This window comes from Diprion similis, chromosome 9 (assembly GCF_021155765.1).
Source record: "Diprion similis isolate iyDipSimi1 chromosome 9, iyDipSimi1.1, whole genome shotgun sequence".
Classification (NCBI taxonomy): Eukaryota; Metazoa; Arthropoda; class Insecta; order Hymenoptera; family Diprionidae; genus Diprion; species Diprion similis.
In genome coordinates, this window is record NC_060113.1 from 984,433 (window position 1) to 1,001,774 (window position 17,342).

Consider the following 17,342-nt stretch of genomic DNA (forward strand, 5'->3'; position numbering starts at 1 on the left):
AAGGGACCATCCTGCGCTGCGGCAGGATATACGGAGAATAAGGAATTCTAGGTCCTAAATATTGTTCATTTTGTAAGTATAGATCACAGGAGTCTTAACACTTCTCTTATTGGTGCAGTTGGCAAAAAGTTGTTGAAACTCAGGTATTTAACTTGAAAACTTGCAGACCGTATAGTCAAGGCTTTTGTAGCTAGCGCGATACGCATGTAATCCAGCGATTTATCAAAGCGGGATTCTCCTCTGTCTGATCACGGCGGTGTGATTGGTTAAACACCCGCGATAAGACCAACTAATGATTTTTTTTGGGCATGCAACAATTAACAGTTCAGACACTTTATCGCAATGAAGATTCGAGCTTGTACGTTCTTTGCGCTGCTGCAGCTGCTGATCCTGCTGCAGTTTGCCTCAACGGGTTCTGGAAGCAGTCGTATCGCTGCGGGCGAATCGACGACCCTCGGGGAATTCCCCTTCATTCTATCTCTGGGACTGACCTCCTGGGCAAACGTTTACCATTTGCACTACTGCGCCGGATTCGTTGTCACTGAAAGCTGGGTTATCACCTGTGCCCGTTGCGTCGAGGAGTGAGTATAACGCATGTTTTAATGATATAATCCGTATAACACTCGACGAGTAAGTCAATCGCAACATCTATCTGTATTTTTGCAATTAAGCGCCGTTGACGATGTTGGACGCTACTATTGGCTGGCTGGGACGAACAACTTACGCCAAGGAGGTACCCGGTACCTCATCGGTCAGATCATCATTCATCCTGATTACGACCCGGATGATTCTCTGATACACGACATTGCCTTGGTCAAGGTGAGATACAGCGTCTTTAGGTTTTTGCACGGTTGGGGCCAGTTCTTTGCTATACGGTGTTTAAAATTTAGACGAAATTTGTCGAAGAAAACTTAAAAAAGCCATTTATAACGATTGGGTGTACATCATAACTTCGGAACCAGTACAACATGTAATAAAATGATATTACGCTGGTGAAAGCAGACTCCACAAATGCGAAATACTCAAAAAATTAAGGTCGTGTAACGTCTTAGTCATTATATTCATTTTTACAGGTGAGAAATCCGTTTGAATTTTCAAATACAATTCAGCCAATCGGACTAGCGAGGTCGAGTGCTGAGTCTACGGCGTCAGGGACTCGCGGTGTCGTCGTCGGATGGGGTGAGGTTTCGCAGACGGTGATACAACCCGACGTTCTGCGAAGCGCCGAGGTTACGATCATCGACGGAGATCTCTGCCGCGAAATATACGCACCTTGGCACCTAACTATTCACGAGGAATATCAATTCTGCGCCATAACTACGAACGACGAGGCGAAAGTAGCGGCGAGGAACGATTCTCAAATGAAACTTGATCGTAGGGCATGCCGCGGAGACGAAGGAGGGCCCTTCTTTTATAGGGACCTTCAACCTCCGTTCGCCGTAGACACTGCCGTGGGATTTGTGTCGTGGACCTATGGCTGCACGCCTTCAGGCTATCCGGCTGTATACGCAAAAATATCCCCCTACTTAGAATGGATACGTGAAATTACTGGCACGTTGATATAATGTATAATAAATAAGTTTTTTTTTTTTTTTTTTTATTGATTTATGTTGACTTAATGTAAAAGTACTGTCTATATATAGTGTTAAAACTGTGATTAAACTTTAGCGTTTGACGATTATGATATATCTAATTTTGTAATCGTTTCGTTCATGATTTTCTGTATATACTTCGTAAAAATTCTATCAAGTCCATATCAATTGTTAAATATGAAATAGCTTCCCGCTTGCATTCGATTACCACGTTTTAAACGTGGCGGCGAATATCTTTACTTTTTGTGTAACTTATTACTGAACAACCCTGCAGTTACTGACATTTGATGAAAAAAAATGAACGCACAAGTTTACTATCTTCTTTCCTGCATGTCTGCAGGCGCTATCTGTGGCGCGAAATTTGACGATTTTAAAAATTGCACCCGCCTATAATTCCACGCGTAATCCTATGAGCCAATAGCTGCGTTCAACACACGTACAAACTCATGAATCGAGCCAATCAGAGACCAGCAAAAGTTTTCAATTTTCCAATCCGATTCGCCTGCTTCGCATCCGTCCATTTGTTGACAATGGAAACGTTGACTGTGAGAGGAATAAGAAATGTAAGAAATATGTAAACTGAAGCGGTGAGAAGAAAAAAAGGAAGAGATTCTCTGATTTCGAACTTCTTATTTTGACGCCCGAGCGAGAACAGCCGTAGATAAATGTCCTCCAAGTAATTTGATGTCAGAGAAGAATCGTCTCTACCGCGGCGTAATTTATTCACACTTAAATGGTAAATATGCACACATATCTTTCATTCGAAATCGTTATTTGTCATTGTCTATTGCCGTTTGGTATTCGAACCCCGACTTTATGGAACTTCGATTGATAACTTTGAGGTCTTGATTTTGGAATTGCAGCCACAAAGCTAACCTCTCGAGCTGGTCACGTGTCCGTAGGTTGAACGCTGTTGTTCTCACTCACCTCCGAGTTGTTGATGCTTTTGATGGTCAGGACGAATCAGCAGAAAGACAATCGCAATGGCTTCTGAGGATCAATTACCGCTCACCCTACCAGACACCCAAAATGCCGACATCTTAACCCCGCAAAGCCAGGAACAGGAACCACGATCCCAAGGTTCCCAGAAGATATGGGGGATGCTTTATCCGAGCAGTGACAGGCTGCAGAGAATTGGTGAGCAGTTAGGTTTAGTATGGAAAAGGAGATTCAAGTCGCACATTGATCTTGCAGAGCTCGGCTATAATTTTTACCACTAACTCAAATGGACAAGCACCAGTATCCAAAAATGTTTTTGTGTAATGGACGAAAGAGTTTGGTATATTTAAGGTATTTTTTAAATTCTTTATTTCAGAAATGACTATGAATGAGTACACTTTAGGCCGTGCAGCACATTGCGACATATGCCTGACGGAACAACATCTTGACAATAAAAAATGGTGGGGTGTTATTAGCAAGCTGCACTTTCGAATAACGAGGGTAATTGTGAGCCCTGCGACGAATGACATAGTGGTTTACCTGGAGGACACCAGTCACAACGGTACCTTTGTTAATAAGATTCTTGTGGGAAAAGGAAAACGAATTATTCTAGAACACGGTGATGTAATCGGGCTGGCTCAGGCTGAGAAAAAAGGTACAAGTTTGCTTGAGTGACATTATTTAAGGTCGCAGAAGTAAATGCATTATTCTTTTTCTCATTTACAGTTTATACTTTTATGAATATCAGCGGATCAGAGAACAGTATCCTTCCTCCAGAATTAAAATGCAAGTACGCTGTATCAAGAACTCTTGGTTCTGGTGTGTGCGGTGAGGTGAAAATGATCTATACTAAAGTTGGGTGCAAAAAGTTTGCGCTTAAGACTATCGCTAAGAATAACTTTCATGGCTGTGATGGAGGGAATCCGTTTAACGATCCAGGGAAGATCCTCAATGAGGTTCACATACTCAAAGCCTTGAGGCATGTGAGTAATTACATCTTTTTTTTTTGTAATAATTATGTGTCTGGTACAATAAATTTCATCAACACCTTTTGCACATTTCGCAGCCTTGCATAATAAGGATGGAAGAAATCCTAGACACTCCGTCGTCTGTTTACATCGTACTTGAGCTGATGGAGGGTGGTGAACTATTTGATAGGATTCGTAAAGAACGTTCTGGGTTGAGCGAAAGAATTGCCAAAGTAATATTCTACCAGGTAGTTCTTGCCGTTCACTATTTACACCAACGTGGGATAACCCACAGAGACTTGAAGGTATTATAACACGCTCCTCGGTCTCCAGGCATTTAAACCTATTTCATCTTATACATTTCATATGTACATAAATTTTGCTTTCGTTTTTTTACAGCCAGAAAATATTCTGTTGGCTACTAACGCTGAAATAACACTGGTTAAAGTGACAGATTTCGGTCTGTCAAAGCTGGTCGACACTCAGACTATGATGCGCACTTTTTGTGGCACTCCACTGTATGTCGCTCCTGAAGTATTATTGACGCACGGAAAAGGGTCATACACAAGCCAGGTGAGTAATTGCCAAGAATGTTTTGTTCATTTCTTGAATAGTTACGCATTTACATCGTTCATATGTTTGCAATGGCAAACTTTCTGACGATACTCTTTACATTTTAGGTGGACGTATGGAGTCTGGGTGTAATTCTGTACTGTTGTTTAAGTGGGCTGGTACCATTCGTCAGCAATGCCAAAGATGTATCATTGCAGCAGCAAATTGTTCAAGGAATTTACTCATTTCCGAAAGAGCGGTTCAAGAAGGTCTCCTTGCGTGCCATCGACCTCGTATGTTTATACCTTTGAAAAAGCAATGAAAAATTGCTTGGCTTTTGAATCTATTCCTCACTTGATAATATCTATTTCAGATTCAGCGTATGCTGACTGTAGATCCGAATAAACGTATCACCATTCAGGATGTCGTACGCCATCCATGGCTGCTCGACAGGGAAGTGAGAAGCATTGTTAGCGAACTGATGAACGAAAATGACGAATACAATGAAAATCTTGTACCGTTTTCTGTGCCATCGACTTCAGGGACTGCATCAGCGGTTGTACACGCGTCTAGGCTTAAGGCTACAGCAGTTGCCAGACGACGTAGAATAGAACCACCGACCGCTGCACTGAAAAGGGCGCGTGTAGAGTGACTGAGTACCTTGTTCGAAATACTTAATAATTAAACTTACATGACAGATCAACGTGCGGCTGCCATGGTAGGTCGTTGCGCGAAGTAATGATGCTTTAGGAATTTTTCGTTTCACCTATTAAGTTTCTTCGTTTATGTGTAGTTATCGAATGACCAGTGATCAGGGTATCAAAAAGGTGCAACTTTTTTTCTATATCGCGTTACTAATCCCAAAAAGGCATATCAAAGAATTTTTCTTTCTCGAATCAACTTAAAAATGTGTATAATGTAAAAATCTATGGAACATATGGAAAAAAAAATTTTTTACATAGATTCAACTGTACACATTTTTAAGTTGATTGAAAAAAGAAAAAATTTAATACACCTTTTCGGTTCTACAGAGCTAAATGGGTGTATATTTTGGAATACACCCTTTTGGCATTAGTAACGCGACATATGCAAAATTAATTTCTTGATTAACTTAACTTATTTTACAGGTAAAAAGACTCAGAGACCGAACAAAAAAAAGTATTATCCTTAAGCTCAAATGGTCCAAGTAATAATAGAATATGTTATACACGCTGTGATCGAAGTCATACCTAGTCAGACGTCGTGTAAATAATATGAACAAACGCTGAGGACATTCTTTTTCTTCTTTTTTAACTTGATTGTACGCGTGATCTCTTACTGTTGTGTTAAAAATTGTACCAGTTACACGTAAAACACATATTTCACAATGGAATGAAAATTAGAAAAGCAAACTTTACGTGTATTACAGTGTTGGGATAGTGGAGCTAGTTCCTGACATTTTTCGTTTGTAGCGCTCAAAATGTGTTGATGCAATGACAAATCATGAGCAAAAGGTGATAGACATGGCCCGATCAATGGCCAATACAGTACAAAGAGAACTTGACGTAGGTTTTTTTCTTCACTTGTTATACTCGTGCTGACGCGAGTCATTCTCAACTTTGTTAAAAATACCTGATAAATATAATATTATTTGAGTAAGTGTTAAGCTGTGTGCCTAAAAGATAATTATCAAGTTTTTTATTATATTATTTTCATATCTATAATTAAATAAACGATTATACGACTATTTTCTGGGTCATTTCGTACGATTGAAAAAAGTTTTCGCTAATCTTGAATGAGGAAACATCCCCGTCATTGTGAGAAACATATTTTCATCCAAAGGGGTACGAGAAAAGTGAACGAAGTGATAACGTAGAAAAGAATTTTATTCAAAATCACGTCCCACAGTGACAACAACGTTATGGTATGAGCGAAGTAGAGGGTGAATAGTTATTATCACATATAAATATGTTCGATTATATATTATACATATATCATTCATTTTTCCGCAGAAGGATTGGCGCTTGGGGGTCCAGCGCACGGATCTGGCAGCGGCGTCTGCATGTCTGGTTTTTCCTTTTTCGTAAGACCGGCAAGTAGCCGTTTTATCTGAGCAACAGCTTTGCCGGGATTCAATCCCTAAGGAAATCAATAATTATCATATAACAAGAAATCTGTCGTGCGTCAAAAATCAACCTACACCTGTACTGATACGCCCGTAATACCTTCGGGCACGTTTTAGTGCAATTGAAAATAGTGTGGCAGCGAAAAACGGAATAATAATCGCGAAGCTTCGCGAGCCGTTCCTCGTGCTCAAAGTCCCTGGAATCGATGATCCACCTGTACGCCTGTAAAATTCTCGTCCGATTAAATCGCGCTTTGTCTCTTCTCACCTATTCCATTCAACTACGATTATCTGACCTGCATCAGGACCGCAGGTCCGAGATACTTGTCACCGAGCCACCAATAAGGGGGGCACGAGTACGTACAGCATCCGCACATCACGCACTCGAACAAACCGTCCAGCTTGTTTCTGTCCCGCTGACTTTGCAGCGTCTGGCGATACCCGACATACTGATCCTCGCCCCGCCGTTTCAACCAAGGTTCTATCATTTTGTACTGTTTCAAAAAGTGCGAAAGATCCGGCACCAGGTCCCGGATTACGTACATGTGGGGCAGGGGGTAGATGATCACCGGTTTCGGGGAATTGTCGTCGAGTTTCCTGTGACAGAAATATTCTTAGATCGATCAATTCATTGCACTACGTATATTATTATGCTGATATCTTTTATCTCTCCCCCCCACGGAGCTACCGTTACTGTTTAGATTTACGTTAGACAGGCCAGGGTGTTCACCCCGTTGATGTTCATCGAGCAGCTACCGCATATTCCCTCCCGACATGATTTTCGAAAAGTTAGGGTTGGATCGTACTCCGCTTTTATGAGTTGCAGGGCGTCCAGAACCATCGTACCGCAGTTGTTCATGTCGATTTCGAACTGCTGCATGTAGGGTTTCGTCCCTGGCTCGTGAGGGTTCCATCGATAGACGCGGATTACCTTTATCCTAGGTTTTGCCTTATGAATGAAAGAGACCGCTTGAATTTCTTTAAATCTGTCAAATGTGTATTAGATCGTCTAACGATCGCGAAGAAAGTTGTGTTTGATATACTAACAACTTTTTTCTCTGAAACACAGTCGTGATCTCGTTCCGAACTGCTTAGTTTAGTCTTTTTGTCCGCCAATGAACGTGATATTTTTGCAACGTTGATTAAGCGATTTTTTAAGAGTCCGATCAGGCCCCTTGTCGCCGGGCGAAGTAGAAACATGCCCGACGAAAAGACGCGATCGAGTTTGAACTTATTTTTAATTTGCTTTTTTTCTTCTATCAATTTATTATAAATATACACGGGCACTTTGCCAGATTTCTCATTGACATATTACGATTTGTTAATTATACCACGTTTCATCCGCCATCAACTTGATGAACAAAAGCCGGACGTTTCAACAAGCGCCAGTGACGAATTACAGTTTTAAATCGGGGGAATTCGAGGCAAAGGTTAATCAGCAGTGCAGCGACTTGTGATAGATTTGTAATACTGCATGTAGCATATTCGACGTACGAGCGACGAAACAACAAAAACAATCATGAAACTAATTAAAAACAAGATCAAAAGGAATTTTCAGAATACTTCGTGCATACAGTTTAGAGTTACACACATTTTGTGTAAAATCTACGGATTGCTTTATGATGTATCGCAATATAAATATCTACAGTGATCAAATCGGAATAAATATGACGCACGTAAGATGCCCTATTGATCTTATAAACATTATTCAATTCGCTATAATCTTGTTTCGCTGTCAATACAATAATAAGTGACCGGCTCTTCCAATAGTTTTTTTAAAACGGGCGTAATTCATTTCAGTTTTGTTGTCGTTGGTAATTTCGAGGATTGAACAGGTTTCCTGTTTCGGGTCAATATCAAAAAAGAAGTCATATCAGCTCGTATTTTTAATTTTCAATTTGTAGATCGCGGGCGTAAGATGCAACAAGATTGCCAACCATTCGGATTTCAAATACATATAATCTTCAATATTTGCAAGCTGAAACTTGCAGATTTTCGTCATCTTTGCTATTATTAATATAGCCTTTAACTCTTCACGACAACTTTCAGTTATGTCAAAATATTTCACAGTCCGGAACTCAATGTTTGAAAACTCAGAATAACTCACTACGTGGATAATTGAATTCGAAAGTTGGCAAACCTGATCACCGTACAATTTTACCACGCGGTTCACAGGGTCGTGAGATTCTGCGCTTTATCTGCTGCACTAGCGGAGCAACAAGTTTATCGCACATGTTTCAAAATGACCCCCACGAGGAATTATCAACAATATCTTATGAAAATAATAAAGGAAGAAGTTGGCGTCGGTGTTGATCATATTGATCGATTGACCTATGACCTCGAATATTATTCCATTGATAGCCGGCTTACGCCTCTTCGCCTTGCGGAGTTCCAGGTCGAGAGGCTAAACGGCGTCCGCTACGCCACAGATGTTTACACGTTTTTGGATCTTTGCGAGTTTCGTTCGCACGCTCAACGGCATAGGATACGCAAGTTAATTCATAACGAGCCGGCAATTCCTCAAGGCTCGTCACCTCAATTCAGCACAACTGATTCATTGGAACGTTGAGCATCGACACGAGTGTATACCCATATTTAATCGTCAATTCCGACGTCTTACCGTCACACCGAACCTCTAATTATTCTGACACTCTTCGAGGATGGCTCGGCACTCTGTTCTCGTCGTCGGCGGCGGAGGCAGAGAACACGCTATTTGCTGGAAATTGGCTCAATCCGATCAGGCAAGTGTCAATTGTTGAATTTATTTCAGGCCCTAATAACTGCTAGCTAGATAGCTTCTTAGTCACATTTTCAAAGGAAAAATTTCTTTCTTTCACTTTTCTCAGAGATATTGCGCTCCGCTAGCCATTTACCCTCACTGTAGCAGATAACCGAGACTCATTTTGTGCTACTTTTTAGGTGGATCGGGTTTATCTAGCGTCAGAGAACCCTGGAGCGACGCAACTGGATAAAGTGACTTCTGTGCCATTAAATGTTAAAAATAATAAGGTATTTGTCCCAGTCTTTGACCCTTTATATGTCAAAGTCATTTTACCAATGAGATAATTTTTATTTCTGTCTCTTTGAATAGGTATTAACAATTAATCGTTTATTATATAGGAGATAGCGGAATGGAGTAAGAAACAAGGTGTCAGCTTGGTAGTTGTGGGCCCGGAGGATCCATTGGCAAATGGACTAAGCGACGAATTAAAAGCTGCCGGGGTAATGTGTTTCGGTCCGCAGAAGGAGGCTGCTAAAATTGAGGCTGATAAAAACTGGGCGAAACTTTTTATGGATAGGCACAAAATACCGACGGCAAAATGGAAAGGATTTACTGATGCTGAAGCGGCAAAAGATTTTGTCAATCGGTAAGTAATTGAAAATTAGAATTACCTACTTCAATTAAATAGAAAAAAAAGATCAGAGTTGTACTATTATTGAATCTCTTTCCCATGATTGAAATCGATGTTCACCTTTCCTTGCAATTGATTCTTTTCCCTTACCCAGGTCCGAGTTTCCTGCTCTGGTTGTTAAAGCCTCGGGTCTTGCTGCTGGTAAGGGGGTAGTCGTAGCCTCAACAAAATCAGAAGCTTGTGAAGCGATCGATGAGATTTTAGTGAAGAAGAAGTTTGGTACTGCCGGGGAAGTTGTCATAGTTGAAGAAATTCTAATAGGAGAAGAAGTCTCCGTATTAGCCTTCACAGATGGTAAGAGTAATGGCGATAATTGAAGTTCTGCTATACTTGTTACTTTGTACTTCACTCTAAAGTGTGTGCCATCAAACATGCCAAAAATTATTTTCAGAATTTATAATATTTTTCTACTGTTAGGCAAAACCGTCGTACCTATGATGTCTGCGCAGGATCATAAGAGGATATTCAACAACGATACTGGCTTGAATACAGGTGGAATGGGTGCTTACTGTCCCTGTCCACTTTTGAGTGACGAGGATGCCAAAATCATTGAATATAAGGTCTTACAGGCAGCCGTCGATGGCTTGCGTGCTGAAAATATACCGTTTGTTGGTACGTATGAGTTGTAACCGATAATTTTTGGTCCCATAAAACCTGTTAAGTTCTATTTTGTAGGTATCTCTCTGATCATTTCAATCTTCACTGTTGTGTAAACTGTAACTATACTGTATTGTTGTTTATTTGTTCCAGGAGTACTTTATGCCGGTTTGATATTAACCAAGGATGGTCCCAAGGTTCTAGAATTCAATTGTCGATTCGGAGACCCTGAAACGCAAGTAATACTGCCACTACTGAAGTCCGACTTGTTTGTAGCAATGAAGGTACCGTACAGATTACAGGATTAATTCTGTGCTACATTGAATGATCGACACTTATAATTACCCACCTTTTGATCTAACTCAGGCTTGCTGTGAGGGAACCTTATCGAGCTCTCTAATCTCTTGGGAAAGAGGCGTTTCTGCTGTTGGTGTTATCCTAGCGTCGCACGGGTATCCAGAAACATCGTCGAAGGGACAAGTTATTACCGGCGTTGATAAAGTGTCTTTAAAACCCGATCACTTCGTATTTCACAGCGGCACCAAGCTTTCATCTAATGGAGAATTGCTCACCAACGGTAACTACAATGAGCTTGATTGATCAAATCGTTTGTGCTTCAATTCGATTCTATGTTCCGTTTCCAACAGGAGGAAGGGTTTTAATCACTGTGAGTTTGGCCTCATCATTGGCACGAGCAGCTGCCCAAGCCACTGCGGCAGCTGATGAAATTTCTTTCGAAGGAAAGCAATTCAGAACAGACATTGCACACAAAGGTATTTCTAGGTGAGACATGTTTGTAGCAAATAATTGTCCCCAATCGTCCTTGTACAGAATTGCCAAAACATTTCATTCTACTTTTTTATACACAGGTCTATACTGCGTGGCGGCAAGTTGTCGTACAAAAGCAGCGGTGTAGACATAGAGGCTGGTGATTCGTTGGTTTCTGCTATCAAGCCAATTGTTGCTGCAACCAAGCGAAACGGCGCGTTAGGTTCAATTGGCGGATTTGGCGGACTCTTTGACACCAAGGCAGCGGGGTACAAGGACCCACTTCTTGTCTCTGGAACTGACGGCGTTGGAACCAAATTAAAAGTGAGTAAAGATGCCAATCTTATGAGAAATTTCATGTGAAATGGACTAAAATTATGATAATTCTTGGATATTGCTATATAGTAAGAATTTCTATAATTTTATTTACTAGATTGCCATCACCTGCAAGAAGCACGACACTGTTGGAATTGATCTGGTTGCAATGTGTGTGAACGATGTATTGGCTCACGGCGCAGAGCCACTTTTCTTCCTGGATTACTTTGCCTGCGGTAAATTGGATCTTGACACCGCCGCAAAAGTGGTTGCTGGAGTGACAGAAGGTTGTCAAAGAGCTGGATGCACATTGGTAATTGATGTCATTTGAAACTATCTCCATATCCATTGGTATCATACGGCAACGATAAAGGTACCAATATTTTCTTAGGTCGGCGGTGAGACTGCGGAAATGCCGGACATGTACGCTGACGGCGAATACGATTTAGCCGGATTTGCTGTTGGCGCGGTAGAGAGGACTGAGTTACTGCCTCGCACAAGTGATATTCGCCCTGGCGACCTGGTTTTCGGATTATCATCCAGCGGTGTACACAGCAACGGATTTAGTCTAGTTAGAAGCGTTCTAAGATTGGCTGATAAAACGTATTCGGACACAGCGCCGTTCTCTGAGAGCGGAAAAACGATCGGTGGGTTAGAAAACAACCGCTTTTCTATTCTATCAATCGTGGAAAAGAATACCACGTATCAAATTAATACGTATCAACAAAATTCCAGGTGAAGAGTTACTGGAGCCAACGAAAATATATGTGAAAGGCGTCATGCCGGCTTTGAGGTCGGGCTTGATCAAAGGATTCGCTCATATTACAGGGGGTGGATTAACCGAAAACATTCCTAGAGTCTTACCACACGGAACAGGTGTCTCTTTGGACGCGTCAAAGTGGAATATTCAACCAATCTTTGGTTGGCTTGCCGTTAACGGTGAGTATGCTTTCTTCAGATTTCCACGTCGTGAAGAATAAAACATGGTTTACATTTTTTAAATAAACTGCAGGGGGTATTAGCAGCTCGGAAATGCTAAGAACGTTTAATTGCGGCATCGGCGCAATTCTCATCGGCTCTCCAGAGAACAAGGACAAAATCCTGAGACTCTTAGAAAATGAGAAGCCCGCAATTCTCGGAGTTGTCAACTCGCACAATAGTGGTAAGCCTAGAACTGGGATAATCGCAGGAAATTAAAGTGAAAATTTAAACGTACTAGTCAATATTCGAAACCAATACAGGTCAACAACGAGTGGTGGTGAATAATTTCGATGCAGCAATGGACTCTGGAATGAGACAACACGTCCCCGCGCTCGTTAAGACGCTGAAAAGGCCTTTAAAAAAGGTTGGCGTTTTGATATCTGGTAGCGGTACGAATCTGCAAGCGCTGATCGATGCCACGCTTGATCCTATGCAACGAATAGGTGCCGAAATTGTTCTAGTCATATCAAACAAGTCTGATGTCGAGGGATTGAAACGAGCAGAACGAGCTGGAATCAAAACAAAGGTTTGGAATTGAAGAGCAAGACCCAAAATAATAAAATGACTTCTTTGTTTCACATCTTCGTTCCCAACAGGTTTTCAAACATACCGACTACCCCAGCCGAGAGGCCTTCGATTCCGACATGGATGCCGCGCTACGTGCCGCGAACGTTGACCTCATATGCTTGGCTGGATTTATGCGCATTCTATCTGCAGAATTTGTCATACGATGGAGAGGGGCAATGCTGAACGTCCACCCGGCTTTGTTGCCCGCCTTCAAAGGCGCCCACGCGCACAGAGACGCACTCGCCGCCGGAGTTCGACTCTCAGGATGCACCGTCCACTTTGTTGAGGTTTCTGAGAACATACAAGTGGCATTACTCATCTAATCCAGAGCTCGCTGTTCTTTTATTGAAAATTCCAACACTTTCTCGTTTTTCCTCAGGTTGACATAGACTCTGGAGCGATAATAGAACAGGAAGCGGTTCCAGTGCTGCCTGGAGATACAGTAGAAACTCTTCAAGAACGGGTCAAAGTGGCCGAACACCGTCTATTCCCGAAAGCTTTGAAGCTTCTTGCTACCGGCCAAATTGAGCTCGATAAAAACGGTGCAATAAAATGGAATTATTAGGGATTTCTATGTAGGTGGAAGTCTACTCGTAAAATTGAATGAAATAAAATTTCAAGTTTCGCGTGATTGCGTAGGATGTAATAGACATCGCATTCTTGAGACCGGTATACGTTGAAAATACGTAAATAACTCGGAGTGAGGAAAATCTCACGATTGGTTTGTACAGAATCAACCTTACATTCCTCTCCTATCATATCGCATATTTTTTCTAAAAAACGATATTTTCCTGTAATGTATTTCGTTACATTACATTATACACTTCAATCTTTGAATTCCCTATGCAATAGTGTGTGAAGATTACTATCTAACTGTTTTATAATATACATATTGGATGGTTGAAAACAATATAGCTATTTTTACAACTTTATCAGCTCTCAATTTTTATTTTTGTATAAAAAAAAAAAAAAAATCTTATCCTCTGTATACCGTTCACACGAATTAGAGAATGTGTGCTCCGCCTTATTTTATACAACCGGCAATCCGTCGCTCAAATGATAATATCGATACTATAACAATGGTTGTTTGAAAATTGCGTCGCCAGCTAACGCCACCAATGTGTTTCAGACGGTGGCGATGCTGCGGGAATATCAGAAACTACGTGAATGATAATCATCGTAGCGACTGTAGCAGTAGCCAGCAGCAGTAGCGGTCAAAACTCAATCCGCTAAATATTGTATAGCGGTAAATTTACAACATGGCGGAACGACGGAAAAACAGGAAGCGCAAAGACGTAAGTAACACATATGTGATTAAATGTCAATTATTGTAAATTAATTGTATCAATGATCATCATTGACAAACATCGAGTTGCGCCAAAACCGATTCAGCCATTCATACATTATGTCGTTTCATCGTCGAAAGACTTTTCGGCGAATTGTTAAAATTATTTTCCGTATGCGTGCCTGACGATGACGTGTGCTATGACATGCAGACGTAGAACATGCTGGATCTGAGCATGATTTAATAATAAACACAGACGATACTCATGTTCGTGTAGTTGTCATGCTTGAAAAACTTGGGAATCCAATGAACGAGCTCTGACCTTTTTCTTCTTTCAGGAAATAGCGCATCCCGAGGCTGAGGAAGTTCTAGAAAAACCATCCAAGGAAGAGTATGCAGTTGCCAAATGGATACGGAGCAATGTCCCGTCGAAAAAGACGAAATTCCTGAATCACAATGTACAGTATTTCACTGGCACACGGGCTGTCGATGCCCTGCTTGAGAAATCTCCTTGGAATAAAACGCTCTTTGAGACGCGCGAGCAGATCACAAGCTTTCTCGATTCTATGCTAAAACACAAGTTCTTTCATCGAGCCAAAAAAGTTGTGCTATCCGAACAGGAGTTGAGCAAGATAAGAGGAGCTAAGAAAAAGGGTAAGGATAACGGGAAGCCGGAATCTAAGGAGGACAAAAAATCTCTTGAGAAAGATGAAGGTAAAGAAAAGGATGCTGCGGATCCTAAAGACAACGATGACAAACAGGAGGAAAAAAAGGAGCTGAAGAAAAAGCCAAAGGTATTCATAGATCCAATGTTTTTTTTCTTTTTATTGCATGTTCATGTTTCATAAATTTTGGGACTTATAGGTACGCCTGGAAATGCACTTGGATCAGTATTTTGCCGACAGCAACGACGCTTACGTCTGGATCTATGATCCCATACCTGTTTATTATTGGCTCATTGGCACGCTTGTTGTTTTGGGGACAATAGGAGTATGTCTCTTCCCATTGTGGCCTCCTTCAATCCGGCAAGGAGTCTATTACGTCAGTGTTACTGCAGCTGGATTTCTGGTTTTCATATTGGCACTGGCAGTTATTAGAGTCATTGTATTTTGCCTGCTTTGGGTGCTCACCCTGGGCAGGCATCACCTTTGGCTTTTGCCAAACCTGGCCGAAGATGTCGGGTTCTTTGCATCGTTCTGGCCGCTGTATCAAGTCAGTGTTTAAAAATATTCAGAGACTTGTTTGTTATTTTTAGTATCTTGTTTATTGTTTTAAAATAATTTTTACAGTATGAGTATTGCGGCCCTTCTTCTGACGGGGATAAGAAGTCAAGTAAAAAGAAAAAACGCAAGAAAGACAAGGATTCGGACAGCGAAGAGACACCTTTGGCACCAGGGTAAGTATCTCTTACGATTCATTTGCGTAAGATGCCGCATTTCGTTGTTGTAATATAGCATTTCACAATGAGGAAAGTCATATTTTCATTCACGTTGCTGCGGTTTCACAGGGAAAGTCCCGCTACGGAGGATGAGGGGAACGATGCTAAGAGCGGCGAAGAAGAAGAGGAGGCGGTGGAGAATTTGGGGAGAAATGGTGACGGTGAGCGGGATGGGGAAGAAGAGGGAAGCGAGGAGGGTTCTGAAAGTGAAAAGTCGAATACAGGTCGTGACTTTGAAATGGTCCAACACACAGAGTTGGAGGAAAAGTAGAGTATCTCTAATTATTTAATCGTTGGTTATGAAAACATCAAAATATATTTAATATCACTGTTCAGTAATTTATGAATTTTCTCGGACACACTCACATCTACACACATAACATATATACATCTATATATGTATATATATGTATGTATTCAGACAAACATACATGGCAGCAAGGGTTGCTAACAAAGAACTCCAATGATATTTTGTTCAGGGACCAAAACTAGCTAAAAGTTCGACGCATTTTCCTTGGTTTCCGTTCAACAATCAAACGCCGTATACTCTTGTTCAACGAGAACATTGTTGTGTCATTGGAGTCGGATAAAAAACAATATCTACCCAATTATGTATTTTGCACAAATTTTAATTTGCTTACCGTTAATAATAATTACTCCGTACAGGTTTGGTCCCTGTTTGAAGTAGGAACATATAACTTATTTGATGCTGTCATTTAGAAGTAGACAGCGGAAGGGTGGTCCTCGGAGGCGTTAGGCCATGTTATTTTTTCCATTCGAATTTCAAGTGGTTTTATACTGCGCGAATGGAATCCTAAATTATACTTATTTCTAAATGAGAGCGATTTTAGTTATACCTGGATAAAATGTCAAGCTAGATTTTATTACATGACCGATTTGGACAAATGGAGTGTCAATATTTGCACTTCGTATGTGAAATGAATAATATGATATTTACTACGTTAGTTTCACGGTTACAGTACAGTCGGTTTTTAATTTTATATGCTGTTTTTTTTTTACACACCGTATTGATCTTCTGTCAGCGCAACGAATCAGATGTGAACGGAAAAACTATACTCAATGCTTCCGAGGCAATTGATATGTTAGCAACAGAATTTATTTTTATTATTATTATTATAATTGTAGACAATGTGACTTGTATGAAAATATATGAAATATTATCGTACTTTATCATTATACTTATAAAACTTGAAATCCTTTGTTCGTGTTTGAAACATTTATGTTATCGTTAATTTACGCAGCGCGATACTATCGCAGCTGAGGTTGCATACGAGAAGGCGCATCAAGGATCGTTTCCTATTAGTTTACAACGAATTATTATTCAACCACGTTTATTATTCGCGATGAAAAATACTATTGAAAATATTCGATTCTTTATGTATACGGATATGTAATTTTTTTTTTTAAATATGTCTTGTGTTTGTTTCTCATTAACTTGAAATTCACAGATCAGTTGATTCGATATGAAGAATAGATACAGAGAATGATGATTATTCGTACAGAAATTCCTACAAAGCGTTGTAATAATTGACAGAGGCGAAGGTGGTGGCGATCGAGTAGGAAGATGAGTTTTTATTTGATACGTAAAAGCCCGAAGGACCGTATGCCATACCCACAACCAGTATATTCGTATGGGTTTGCAGAAAACCCACATCGTAGGTGTACGATCGACGACCTCTTTAAATCGTGAGAACCGGATTGGTACAAACGTGTGTGCATAAGATACGTGTAGATGGACAGAAAGGTAAAAAGTATTTTACGTAGAACACGAAGGTACGTGTACACGAGGCAAAAATACTTCA

General features: G+C 40.8%; 5 protein-coding genes across 5 annotated transcripts; 4 read left to right on the plus strand and 1 right to left on the minus strand.

Moving 5' to 3' along the window:
* The first annotated feature begins 327 nt into the window (after positions 1-327).
* On the plus strand, positions 328-1,595 carry LOC124410284 (trypsin-like). Its single transcript, XM_046888533.1, has 3 exons — positions 328-581; positions 672-819; positions 1,074-1,595. The coding sequence occupies exons 1-3, from the start codon at positions 343-345 to the stop codon at positions 1,563-1,565; spliced, it is 879 nt and encodes a 292-aa protein (XP_046744489.1). The 5' UTR covers positions 328-342; the 3' UTR covers positions 1,566-1,595.
* Positions 1,596-2,130: 535 nt separating this feature from the next.
* LOC124410278 (ovarian-specific serine/threonine-protein kinase Lok) lies at positions 2,131-4,927 on the plus strand. Its single transcript, XM_046888524.1, has 8 exons — positions 2,131-2,328; positions 2,456-2,729; positions 2,908-3,186; positions 3,258-3,514; positions 3,598-3,804; positions 3,899-4,072; positions 4,180-4,344; positions 4,425-4,927. Exons 2-8 carry the CDS (start codon positions 2,576-2,578, stop codon positions 4,701-4,703), a joined length of 1,515 nt encoding a protein of 504 aa, XP_046744480.1. The 5' UTR covers positions 2,131-2,328; positions 2,456-2,575; the 3' UTR covers positions 4,704-4,927.
* A 997-nt stretch (positions 4,928-5,924) lies between these two features.
* LOC124410288 (succinate dehydrogenase [ubiquinone] iron-sulfur subunit, mitochondrial-like) lies at positions 5,925-7,587 on the minus strand. Its single transcript, XM_046888536.1, has 5 exons — positions 7,203-7,587; positions 6,863-7,104; positions 6,452-6,752; positions 6,256-6,378; positions 5,925-6,169 (listed from the first exon to the last, which is right to left on the minus strand). Exons 1-5 carry the CDS (start codon positions 7,353-7,355, stop codon positions 6,029-6,031), a joined length of 960 nt encoding a protein of 319 aa, XP_046744492.1. The 5' UTR covers positions 7,356-7,587; the 3' UTR covers positions 5,925-6,028.
* Positions 7,588-8,626: 1,039 nt separating this feature from the next.
* LOC124410275 (trifunctional purine biosynthetic protein adenosine-3) lies at positions 8,627-13,633 on the plus strand. The gene is made up of 16 exons (XM_046888520.1): positions 8,627-8,896; positions 9,075-9,164; positions 9,276-9,523; positions 9,663-9,862; positions 9,986-10,180; positions 10,319-10,449; positions 10,532-10,742; positions 10,813-10,948; positions 11,035-11,257; positions 11,367-11,561; positions 11,640-11,895; positions 11,984-12,187; positions 12,261-12,410; positions 12,490-12,755; positions 12,826-13,083; positions 13,176-13,633. Exons 1-16 carry the CDS (start codon positions 8,816-8,818, stop codon positions 13,359-13,361), a joined length of 3,030 nt encoding a protein of 1,009 aa, XP_046744476.1. The 5' UTR covers positions 8,627-8,815; the 3' UTR covers positions 13,362-13,633.
* A 227-nt stretch (positions 13,634-13,860) lies between these two features.
* Positions 13,861-16,705, plus strand: LOC124410282 (translocation protein SEC62). Its single transcript, XM_046888528.1, has 5 exons — positions 13,861-14,091; positions 14,420-14,875; positions 14,946-15,293; positions 15,371-15,477; positions 15,589-16,705. The coding sequence occupies exons 1-5, from the start codon at positions 14,056-14,058 to the stop codon at positions 15,788-15,790; spliced, it is 1,149 nt and encodes a 382-aa protein (XP_046744484.1). The 5' UTR covers positions 13,861-14,055; the 3' UTR covers positions 15,791-16,705.
* The last annotated feature ends 637 nt before the right edge of the window (positions 16,706-17,342 follow it).

Bases quoted from the DNA above. Each gene is read 5' to 3' on its own strand.
- LOC124410284 (XM_046888533.1), top strand. From the start codon at position 343: ATGAAGATTCGAGCTTGTACGTTCTTTGCGCTGCTGCAGCTGCTGATC. The intron at 582-671 runs GTGAGTATAACG...TTTGCAATTAAG, and splicing joins TGTGCCCGTTGCGTCGAGGA to CGCCGTTGACGATGTTGGAC. The intron at 820-1,073 runs GTGAGATACAGC...TCATTTTTACAG, and splicing joins ACGACATTGCCTTGGTCAAG to GTGAGAAATCCGTTTGAATT.
- LOC124410278 (XM_046888524.1), top strand. From the start codon at position 2,576: ATGGCTTCTGAGGATCAATTACCGCTCACCCTACCAGACACCCAAAAT. The intron at 3,515-3,597 runs GTGAGTAATTAC...CACATTTCGCAG, and splicing joins TACTCAAAGCCTTGAGGCAT to CCTTGCATAATAAGGATGGA. The intron at 3,805-3,898 runs GTATTATAACAC...GTTTTTTTACAG, and splicing joins TAACCCACAGAGACTTGAAG to CCAGAAAATATTCTGTTGGC.
- LOC124410288 (XM_046888536.1), bottom strand. From the start codon at position 7,355: ATGTTTCTACTTCGCCCGGCGACAAGGGGCCTGATCGGACTCTTAAAA. The intron at 6,753-6,862 runs GTAAATCTAAAC...TTTCTGTCACAG, and splicing joins AACACCCTGGCCTGTCTAAC to GAAACTCGACGACAATTCCC. The intron at 6,379-6,451 runs GTCAGATAATCG...AGAATTTTACAG, and splicing joins GACCTGCGGTCCTGATGCAG to GCGTACAGGTGGATCATCGA.
- LOC124410275 (XM_046888520.1), top strand. From the start codon at position 8,816: ATGGCTCGGCACTCTGTTCTCGTCGTCGGCGGCGGAGGCAGAGAACAC. The intron at 10,181-10,318 runs GTACGTATGAGT...TATTTGTTCCAG, and splicing joins TGAAAATATACCGTTTGTTG to GAGTACTTTATGCCGGTTTG. The intron at 10,743-10,812 runs GTAACTACAATG...CGTTTCCAACAG, and splicing joins TGGAGAATTGCTCACCAACG to GAGGAAGGGTTTTAATCACT.
- LOC124410282 (XM_046888528.1), top strand. From the start codon at position 14,056: ATGGCGGAACGACGGAAAAACAGGAAGCGCAAAGAC. The intron at 14,876-14,945 runs GTATTCATAGAT...TGGGACTTATAG, and splicing joins AGCTGAAGAAAAAGCCAAAG to GTACGCCTGGAAATGCACTT. The intron at 15,478-15,588 runs GTAAGTATCTCT...GCGGTTTCACAG, and splicing joins GAGACACCTTTGGCACCAGG to GGAAAGTCCCGCTACGGAGG.